At 53.7% G+C, this 10,175-nt stretch overlaps 2 protein-coding genes across 2 annotated transcripts; both read left to right on the top strand.

Annotated features, from left to right (window-relative positions):
- Nucleotides 1-1,715: 1,715 nt before the first annotated feature.
- On the top strand, nt 1,716-3,367 carry MYF6 (myogenic factor 6). The gene is made up of 3 exons (XM_005419193.2): nt 1,716-2,374; nt 2,463-2,553; nt 2,709-3,367. Exons 1-3 carry the CDS (start codon nt 1,859-1,861, stop codon nt 2,825-2,827), a joined length of 726 nt encoding a protein of 241 aa, XP_005419250.1. The 5' UTR covers nt 1,716-1,858; the 3' UTR covers nt 2,828-3,367.
- A 5,880-nt stretch (nt 3,368-9,247) lies between these two features.
- On the top strand, nt 9,248-10,077 carry MYF5 (myogenic factor 5). The gene has a single exon (XM_005419269.2). It carries the CDS (start codon nt 9,277-9,279, stop codon nt 10,075-10,077), a length of 801 nt encoding a protein of 266 aa, XP_005419326.1. The 5' UTR covers nt 9,248-9,276.
- The last annotated feature ends 98 nt before the right edge of the window (nt 10,078-10,175 follow it).

Genomic DNA, 10,175 nt, shown 5'->3' with positions numbered 1-10,175 from the left:
AAAACATGTAAAGGAGTAGCTTTTCCACGGATAGTCAGCAAATTAAATCAGAGACACAACGGATGGGTAAAGGTCAACATTACATCCCTCTTTAAAGGTGGAAAATTAAATCACAGGAAAAGTAAGTGACTGGTCAAAGGTCAAACAGAAAGCAAGTTGCAGAACATGGAAACTGAGAAACAGTTTCTTATGTTCAGTGCCTTAACTGCCAGACTGCCTTTTCTTTAATCTGAAGAGGGAAAAAAACCTCAGTGATGGAATAGTATCAAAATTAGTTTCGCTGAGAACACTCTGAATTTCTCTGTCTCATCCAAAACTGGATATTGTTCTGCCTCATTAAAGGAGAAATGAGATCCACTCTAACAACACTGATGTGGTGAAAACAAAACCACAACTACTCTTAGTGTTAAAGATTTTTGTACTCCAAAAAATTGGTTTGCTGTTTTGGAGAAACAGCCGAGTCAATGATTAATTTCATTGTAGCTTTAGAGAAATAAACAATACCACCACACTTGTCTTCAGAAAGCTGAAGTTTGGAGCTACATTTGAGAGCTATGAGACCATTGCAGGTGCTTCATCTTCACGTACTATTGTTTCTACAAAAAGCTTACGCACATGTATATACACACACACACACAGGAATATACTAACTTATCCACATAAATATATGTACATGTGCATGTGCGTGGGCATACAGATATGGGCACATATGCATATGCACATATGTGTATTGACATAAGCATAAAGACATTACATGGTATTTAAAGAACACAAGGCAGTGCAGGAAAAGGGGCAAAGAGGTCATTTTCCCAATCCTCTTTCTTTACGTGAGACAGCTCCAGATATGATGTGACATTACAGTATAAGCTAACAGAGAGTGGTCACAAGTCCATTTCTGTCTCTGTGTCTGGGAAGCTCTCTATATCCTGCCAGCCCTAAGGGATTAAACTTCAATTACACCATATGCCTGGGCTTTGCTTGCCCTAAACAGCGTCAAGGACAAGGGCTGTGCAGCGAGCCCCATCGCACTGTAACCCAGTCACCTGGAATCACTCCTGTCACCTCATGGGCAACGTGGGAAAGTTCACACTGACAGGCTAAGCCGAGGGGCACTATCTGTGGGTGCCTCATCATCGCAGCACAGCTCTGCCTTGGCAACTTTCCCCGTGTGTGTGTTAGGAGCTTGGCTCCTAACCTTGGGCTGGCCCGGTGGCTTGGGTCACAGGAATGGCACGCTGCAAGGGGAAGGTGCCGGGGGGGTGGACATAGCAGGGGCTTCTACTGAAAATATTAACCCGTCTATTTGGAAAGCGATGGCTGCCTTTGAAATCTCTCCTATGCATCTATACTCAGCCCCGGGCAGGGAGCGTGCGCCGGGGCTGAGAGGGCTGGGCTGGGGAAGGGCTCCCTGCGCCTTTGTCCTCCAGCCGGGCCCCCGGGGGCTCGGCAGCGGGGCCGGGGCCGCCCCGAGACGCTGCTCCGAGCTCACGGCAGCTCGGGGGAGGGTGCAAAGTTGGGTTGTACTTTTTTTCCGCTTGTTTTGGGGTTTTTCGGGTTTGTTTTGTTTTTGTTTGTTTGTTTTAATTTTTTTTCGAATTTGTCTCCCACCTCCCGTCTCTCCCCTCCCCCATCTAAATAGGAGATGTTCTTCTCAGGACAGCGCCCAGGAGACTGACTGGAATCAGTTTTGGAGGGTGATACACCGCGACAGCTAAAAGTTGGATAGGGTTTCAGCAGCTCCTATATAAAGCAGGGGGGACTTATGTCACTGCACTAATTAAATTCCATCTGGGTTGTTCCTCGGGGTGTTTTTGAGATTGCCACCCAACTCAAGCAGGCAGAGAGGCCCAGGGACAGCATGATGGACCTTTTTGAAACTGGCTCCTATTTCTTCTACTTGGATGGGGAGAATGGAGCCCTGCAGCAGCTGGAGATGGCTGAGGGATCCCCGCTGTACCCAGGCAGCGATGGCACCTTGTCTCCATGTCAGGACCAAATGCAGCCAGAGGCCGGCAGCGACAGCAGCGGAGAGGAGCATGTGCTGGCACCCCCGGGACTACAACCCCCTCACTTCCCCGGCCAGTGTTTGATCTGGGCTTGTAAAACTTGCAAGAGAAAGTCGGCCCCCACGGACAGACGGAAAGCAGCCACCCTGCGGGAGAGGAGAAGGCTGAAGAAGATCAACGAAGCCTTCGAGGCTCTGAAAAGGCGGACTGTGGCCAACCCCAACCAGAGGCTGCCCAAGGTGGAGATACTGAGGAGCGCCATCAGCTACATCGAGAGGCTGCAGGACCTCTTGCACAGGCTGGATCAGCAGGAGAAAATGCAGGAGATCGGGGGGGACCCCTTCAGCTTCAGCCCCAAGCAGGGAAATGTAAGCACTGCCGCTGGGGGGAGCCGCGGCAGCCCCACTAACACCCGTCCCCTCCCCGTGTCTCCCCGCTCCCGCCTGTGTGCCGCAGATCCCCAGTTCGGACTTCCTGGGCACCTGCAGCTCCGACTGGCAAAGCGTTTCTGACCATTCCCGAGCCCTAGGAGTCAGCCCCAAAGAAGGTAACTCGCCCCCCGGGCCCGAGCCCCCTTCCCGAGCCCCGACGGCCGCGATCCCAGCGGTCCCGCTCTCACGCTCCCTCCTGCGCCCGGGCTCTCCGCAGCCCCCGGCGAGGAGGAGCGGTCTGCTCTTTAATGCCTTTTCTCTCGTTGAGCAGGAGTCTCCGCTGTCGAGTCGTCGGCCTCCAGCAGCCTTCGCTGCCTCTCCTCAATAGTGGACAGTATTTCTTCCGAAGATCCCAAACTCCCCAGCGCGGAGGAAGCGGTGGAGAAATAAACCGGGTTTTGTGGTAGTATATTTAACAGAGATGGAGCCTCCACCCTCTCTCCTCTAAACTAAGTAACGAAGCAAATTCACACAGTGGAAAGCCCAAGCAGGGCCCTTTTCAAGATCGAATCAAGGTACACCTACCCCAAAGAAAATGGCTCTCACCACTGACTCCAGCCAGACAGACTTCTCCCTTGCCTTTTTTTTTTTAACCCGAGTTTTGTTTTCTTTAAATTGTGTTGCATAAACCACCCTTCCTTTTTTTTTTAATTTTTATTTTTATTTTAAATTTTAAGATACTTACCTGTGTACCGGTGATCCGCTTTGTCTGAGACTCACCGGGAAGTTCATTCCTGTCTGAGTGAAGCCCTTGGTTGTATTGCGTGTGAGTCATATTTAAAGAGTCCCCGCCTCATTTCGTTCCTGTAAATAATTTCAGTACTGTCTTTTTTTTTGTAAACATAACGTATATATTTAAATGGTGGAATGTGATATTGTATATAAGAACAGATGGATTTCTTGGATTGTAAAATAAAGCTCTTTGTGTTACAGCGTTTTCCTCCCGTCCTCTTAATTTCATAAAATAACCCGATCCCGGAGTTCAAACTTGCCACTGACTTCAGTGAATGAAGGCCTGAAGAGTCAGACCCGTGTAGCAGAAGCACGACCCGTGTGATTGGAGGCAGGACACGGGACAGATTTTCCTTTCGTTTACTCCTCCAAGTTTCCCCTTTAGGGCGGCAGCCGCGGTGTGAATCACCCGTGTTTCCGTGGGCTCCCGGAGAAGCGGGGCGGGCACGGGTGGGCGCACGGACAGGACCCGCCGCCTCTCCGGCCGCCCGCAGCGCTCCGCGGCCCCGTTCCCCGCCGTGCTTGCGGAACGCACGTCCCCCTGGAAAGCGATATTGCTCCCCTAAAATGCCCAACCGTGCCGCTCAAGTACCTTGCCAGGCAAAGATGCTTCGCTGGCCTTGCCCTGCACGTGGAAGGTGAGGTTAGAAAAGGGACATGAAAGAAGATACCCCGCCCGTCGCCCTCCCCATTCACCCCCCGACCTCCTGCCCCGTTCTAGGAGCTGGGAGAAGCTCAGTGCGTCTCACCTTCTCTCTGCACCGAGAACTTGAATGCAGGGCTTGTCTGCGGCAAAACTGAGGGTCCTGCTGCACTAATGGGGCAGCAACTGGCTGTGATAGGAGTCCGCTCCCTCTGGGGCTGGAGGGAGCTGTAGTTTCTTCCCAGGAAAGGTAACTCCCCTTGACTTCCTTGAGCCTGAGGGAGAAGGGAATGGGGTCCTTCAGGGAGGAAAGAGTTAAGCGACCGAAAGGGTTTGGGGGTGGGAGCGGTGGTAGGGGTAACAGCATATGAAGCCTTTCACTCAGTGATGTAAAAAAACCACCGCCTCTCTGAGGATGGTGAAACGGAGCTGCTCACAGTCAGAGCGTTACGGTTTGTAAAAGGTTGTACCCCCGGGAAGGGGCGACCACCAGGGATCAGCGCGTTCTGCCCCTGGCACACACACACACAGGGCTCGCCGGACAGCCTGCACAAGTAAACAGAGGACACTTCAACTCTACCCGCGCGCGGTCTCCTCGCCAACTTTAGCCCTTTATTTATTCTTTGTTTCTGTTTTTTGAAAGGTCACAGTCGCGTCTCGGGAAGGTCTCCCCCTTCCTGGCCATCTGGGGCACGGGTACACCCATCCGAAGTGGAAGCTCTGGGGAGAGCCTGCCCCGAGAGCTGGCACTCCAACCGGCCATGCCTTCCGACCCCCATCTCTGCACCGCCGTGGTCAGCCGGGTCTTTAAACCAGTCATGTACTACCTCTAATTGCTCTCTAACGAGATACTCCCTTACAAAGACTAATTGCGGCGGGACAGTGTGGTGGGCACAGTGATGCAACAATTTCCCCATGTTTTTTCCTCCTCTCAAATTAAACCCCCTTGCCTCGGGGAACCATCGGGCTCTTCAGAAAGGGGCGCGTCGGGGATGCGGGGCCCTGCGTGCCACCTCTGCCACCTGGCACGGGAGAGGAGACGCTGCAGCTCGCTTCTATGGCGAAGGCACTTGCCCAGTAAGAGAGTATTTCAGATCGGGCTAGCAGCTCTTCCTTCCTAATTTGTTTCAACGCCGCCGAGTCGGCGGGGAGCGCTACCTGCCAGGTTTACCCGCAGCCGGGCAATCACCCCAGCAAGCCGCCCGTCCGCCCGGCGGGACCCCCACGGCAGCGGCTCCTCCAGCAGCAGGGTAACTTGAGCGATTGTTTGGGGTAAGTTTGCCTAAAGGAGAGTTTTTTCATTAAATAAAGAAAATACCTCCCGAAGAGACTCTCCGTGACCCCCGCCGCTGCAGCTGACATGCCGGGCTTCCCAGTGAAGGTCGTCAGTGTGTTTGCAATTAAAATGTTTGTGTTAGATATTAATAATGATAATCTTTACTTAAGTCCCCAGCCAAAGCAAACAGGGCCCTGGAATCACAAAATCAAAGGGCAATAACTGGGTAAAGACAAGAGGTTTGTGATTTAATGAAGTCTTTTTCCGGAGGGACCACGCACAAAGTCATCGAAGTTTTTACGCAAATGCAAGTGGCCCTGCCGCTCCCTCCTCCCCTTTGCGGGCTGGAAATCCCATGCTCAACACAGCCTCCCTCGCCTCTACCTGCTCCGCTCCCCTGGGAACCAACCACCTGCTCGCTCCCTTAGGAGCGGCGGGATGCGCGGCTCCGCCGGCCCGCGGTGCGGGGTGCCCGGCCCGAGGTGCCTGCGGGGCCGGGAACGATGGGAGGAAGGCGGGGAAGGGGGGAATGGGGTGCCTGTCTGCAGGGCTGCCGGGTTGACACCGCTTTACTCTGAAGTGACGCGACCGAGGGTTTACAGACTTGATTTTAGTTTGAGGTTTTGGTTTTTTATTTTTGTTGGGGTTTTTTCCTTTCCCCCCCCTTTTTCTTCCTTTTTTTTTTTTTCAGGCACGGCTCCTGGTTTTGTATTTTTCGTTGGGGTTTTTTGTTGATTGGTTTTGGCTTTTATATTGTGCACCTTTATTTTCCTCGGTGAAACCGCCTGCAATCCAGGGAGGGAATCGGACAGTCAGCAGCAGGCTTAATTCATTCTCTGAACTCAGAGTCAAGGAGGTCAAGCGGCGACACAGCAACTATTTCCACGGCAAAATTCCTGCGCCGACCACTGCTGCTTTGTGGACCCCGCACGACTTTTCCACATTTCCGTCTTTCTATGGAGAACGAGCTAGGGATGGGTGTAGGGGGCAGGGAGGGAGGAGGCTGAATAATTGAACCATGTGCTCGCTGGGACGCCCCTCGGATAGCAGGAACTAGCAACTTTTCCCAGTCTCGAGGCTGCTAAAAACCCCCTCGTGTCCCTTTGATCTCTCCTGGGAGTCCCGGGGAGCCATCAGAGGCCAATGCCTTCTTCAGCTGTCCTCTATACAACTCCCTCTGGCAGGTACTAATGTGTTTACTTAGGTGCGCACGGTTCCCAGCGCTGGGGGGAACCAAACGTTTCTCACACGGCTGGAAGCGCCCGGCCCCGCCGGCCCGACTGGGAAAGGATTTTGTTGTCGGGGCATCGCGGAGGAGATGCCCCTGCCTACTCGCTGCGCTGCCAGCGCCGCGGACGGCGGGAGCCGGGCGGAGCTGCTCAGTACCATGAAGTCAGGCGCTCTCGCCGCCCGGCACGGGCCCGCGGTGCGCTCCGCGGAGCCGGCCGGGCACTGCGCAAAGGCGCTCGGAAGGCCGGGGCTGGGGGTGCGCTCGGGGGGACCGCAAACACCTCTCACCCCCTCAGTCCCGTGGCTTATAGTTTCGGTAGGATTTTCTTCTCTTAAATAGAAAGGCGTGGGACTTGGGAAAAGATGGCACGCTCTGCAGAAGGTGCCCACATTGGATGGAATCCCTCCAGGAATAGGTGCGGCACAGTGATTCCTGAGGAGTGGGGAGGGCTGGGGTGAGGAACACCATTTAAAGGGATCCTGACATGTTCACCACTTTCTCTCTACCAGTCCATAGGAGCAGACAGTGTCAGATGCTTAGCCAGCCTTGCAGTGCGTGTTTTCTCCCCCCTTTCTTTAGTTCCACTCGCCTACTGCATTTTTGCAAATTTGTTTTGAGATCACTTTACCAGAGGAGCCGGGGGCTCCTTAAGGGATACTAATTACTGATTTTTTTTTTCTTCCTGAGTGACAGGCCCTTCCATGGTTTCTTCAATTTCCCAAAAAATATTCAAGGAAAAAGGAATGATTTTTTTTCCAGCTCTTCAAATACTGTTGGGGAAAAACACGTTTCTTAACAGCCCCAGCTCCTCTGAGTCAAGAGTCAAACCTGCGAGCTAAAGCTGTGCATGCCAGGAGAGCAGGATTGAGGGGCTTGGCGTTGTGCATCGGGAGATCTACAGTGCATACTTGGAGAGAACCCAAGCATGCATCAACCCAGAAAGGTGATCGGAACTGCAACCGGCACTTTAAAGATCAAGTTTATTTGTGCACGAAGCATAAATATGTAAACAGGTCTATTTTAGCCAGCGCAAACGCAGTAAATGAAATTGTGTGTGTGTTTGTGTATGTCTGTGTGTGTGCACGCCACAGCCCAGCGAAGAGTTCAAGTTACTGCTGAGCAGAACCCCTCCTGACTGATGCTGTCTTGGGAAAACAGTAGGGACCTGTCCTGTTTCAGGTGTGGCCCAACAAAACAGCAACCTGCACCTCAGAGAGGCAGAAGCCTGAAATTCTGAGCTTTCCCATTCTGTAACTTCTTTATCAACTCCCTGCTTTTCATACAGTATTCATTTCAAAGGGGCTCCCCGTGTTTATGGCCCCAAATAAACCAAAGCAGCCCAGATGTAGCCTTCCCCAGCTTTTAGATAATTTTGTAGGCTTTCACAGGAAGAAGGGCGTGTGCATGGTTGCTTTTTAGGAAAAAATTTAGCCTAAGCGTGGAAGTCCACCTCGGGGGGTCGGGGGTGGTGGTAGCAGGGAAACAAGGATGGGCTCTCTCCAGCCCCAGCACAGGCCGAGCTGCCTGCCTTTCCTCGCCTTGCCCGTGCGGATCGGAGAGCTTCCCGGCGGTGTGCCACAGGGCATCTGTCTCAGAAGATACTTCCCTACCGGCCTTGCTCACTTGATCAGCGTTTCCCGGAGACAGGCGGCTCGCCGTGCCACCGCATCACCCCTTCCTGAAGAGAGGCTAACTCAAGGCGCCTTTTTCCTGAGCACAAAAGCCGTCTCCGTAGCGTTTGAACCGCTGCTGGGTCATTTGCTCGGCGTTTGAGTTAGCCTAGGTCACATAATTTTATTCCCAGGTAGGGAAGGTTTCCTTTGCCTTCTCATAATATTTTCCTCAGCTACAAAAGCCACCTGGATGAAACCAAAGGATTCCTGCGCGTTAGCAAATGCCTGTTAAAGGGCTTCATTACCACTCTAATGACCCTTGCACCGCTCCGCTCGGCTACTGCTGCGGCTGGGGCTCCGCAAGGCTTTTGTCCCCTTGTGTAAAGTTACTTAGGGATTGCGGGGTTAGAAATTTTACACTTCCAGGAGGGGTTTGTTGCACTGGCAGCTGGGACGCATCTGTAACGGTACAAGTTTGCCTGAAAGCAGAAAATTAGCAAGCCCAAGGCACTGCTTGATTGTTGTGTCCCTAGCAGCTCCAGGTCACAAGAGAAGGAGAAAGAATGGGAAGGGGATTTGTCTCGGAGCAAACACATACACTTTTCTTTTGTGAGTACCTTTCCTTGTGATCCGATCCGGCAGCACTAAAATCTGATTTCCCTCCTCCTCGTCTCTCCTGGCCACAAGTAGCTGTGCATTGCTGTCCCTCAATCTGCAAATTTGAGCGGTTGGTGGCACAACTTTAATTACTGGACAAAGCTCTCCTCGAGATAAATAAACACATCTTAGGTCTAAGAAGAAGTATAATTTTTCAGGTTAGACCTGGATTACGGGATGTGGGAAATAAAGATGCGCAAGTAAACACTATTAGGTGTCCCTCTGTGCTGGGAAACGGGAGATGTGCACACCGAGACGAGGAAGGGCTCTGTGGGAGCCACTGGCAAGTGGCTCGTGCGCGTCCACTGCCCCTCTTTCTCTTTCCATACCAAACTGCAAATTCACAGACTTGGTTGGAAATTCGGAGATGTCGCAACCAGTTCTTGGGAGGTCGTTCATTAGAAAAGTGCCCATCTCTCGGCGCTCCAAAGGAGCGGTGCGGAGCAAATTGTCTCCTGGGGACTGGAGGGGGCTTGCCCAGACAGCTCCCGGCAGGGGCTGTGGTGGGATATGCTAATAAAGACTGGCCTCTGCGGACCAGCCTCCCTTTCCATGTATATATAAGGGCCCCCCGCATCAGCCGAAGGACACTTGGTCTCGGGTCCCTAATTACGGAGGAAATTGCCCCAGCGCGCGGTGGCGCGCCTCTCCGGGCCGCCGTCTCGTACTGACGCCTCCGCAGCAGGGATGGAGGTGATGGACAGCTGCAAGTTCTCCCCGTCCGAGCTCTTCTATGACAGCTCTTGTCTCTCCTCCCCGGAGGGCGAGTTTCCCGAGGATTTTGAGCCCAGGGATCTGCCTCCTTTCAGCGCCCACGAGCCCCCCGAGCCCGCCTCCTCCGAGGAAGAGGAGCATGTCCGAGCTCCCACTGGCCACCACCAAGCTGGTCACTGCCTCATGTGGGCTTGCAAAGCCTGCAAAAGAAAATCCACCACAATGGACCGGCGGAAGGCAGCCACCATGAGGGAGAGGAGGAGGCTGAAGAAAGTGAACCAGGCTTTTGAGACCCTGAAGAGATGCACCACTGCCAACCCCAACCAAAGACTCCCCAAAGTAGAGATCCTGCGAAACGCCATCAGATACATCGAGAGCCTCCAGGAGCTCTTGAGAGAACAGGTAGAAAACTACTATCACCTGCCGGGACAGAGTTGCTCCGAACCGACCAGCCCCACTTCCAGCTGCTCCGACGGGATGGTAAGACAGAGGCAGGAGCCATGGGGCTGTGGGGACCCCAGGATGGCCCGCGGGCAAGTCACCCTGGGCCCAACGCCGTGGGACCAGTCCCATGGGTGTGGGACGGGTCGAACGCACCCGGACATCAGGAAAGGGTGGACAGTTTTCCCTGGAACAGGCCCCTTCCCAGGTTTTCCGCTGAGCACGCACATGGGCTCTCCAGAGATGCATGGGGGGGAGGTAGCGCTGCCCGAGGGCACCCTGCAGGGCCCGGCGTCCCCTCTGCTGTCCCTTAGCGCGGCCCTAGAGGGGTAAGGCTGGGGGAGATGGGAAGGCGCTGCCCAGGGCCAGCAGCCTGGCTGGGGGCGGCTGCTTCGCTCCCTCTCCGCCGGCCTTTATGGCCCTTTCCCTTC

The sequence above is a fragment of the Geospiza fortis genome, unplaced genomic scaffold (assembly GCF_000277835.1).
Source record: "Geospiza fortis unplaced genomic scaffold, GeoFor_1.0 scaffold166, whole genome shotgun sequence".
NCBI classification, from domain to species: domain Eukaryota; kingdom Metazoa; phylum Chordata; class Aves; order Passeriformes; family Thraupidae; genus Geospiza; species Geospiza fortis.
The sequence above is the reverse complement of the archived record's forward strand: the minus strand, read 5'-3'. Positions and strand labels throughout refer to the sequence as shown.

Bases quoted from the DNA above. Each gene is read 5' to 3' on its own strand.
- MYF6 (XM_005419193.2), top strand. From the start codon at position 1,859: ATGATGGACCTTTTTGAAACTGGCTCCTATTTCTTCTACTTGGATGGG. The intron at 2,375-2,462 runs GTAAGCACTGCC...TGTGTGCCGCAG, and splicing joins TCAGCCCCAAGCAGGGAAAT to ATCCCCAGTTCGGACTTCCT. The intron at 2,554-2,708 runs GTAACTCGCCCC...CTCGTTGAGCAG, and splicing joins AGGAGTCAGCCCCAAAGAAG to GAGTCTCCGCTGTCGAGTCG.
- MYF5 (XM_005419269.2), top strand. From the start codon at position 9,277: ATGGAGGTGATGGACAGCTGCAAGTTCTCCCCGTCCGAGCTCTTCTAT.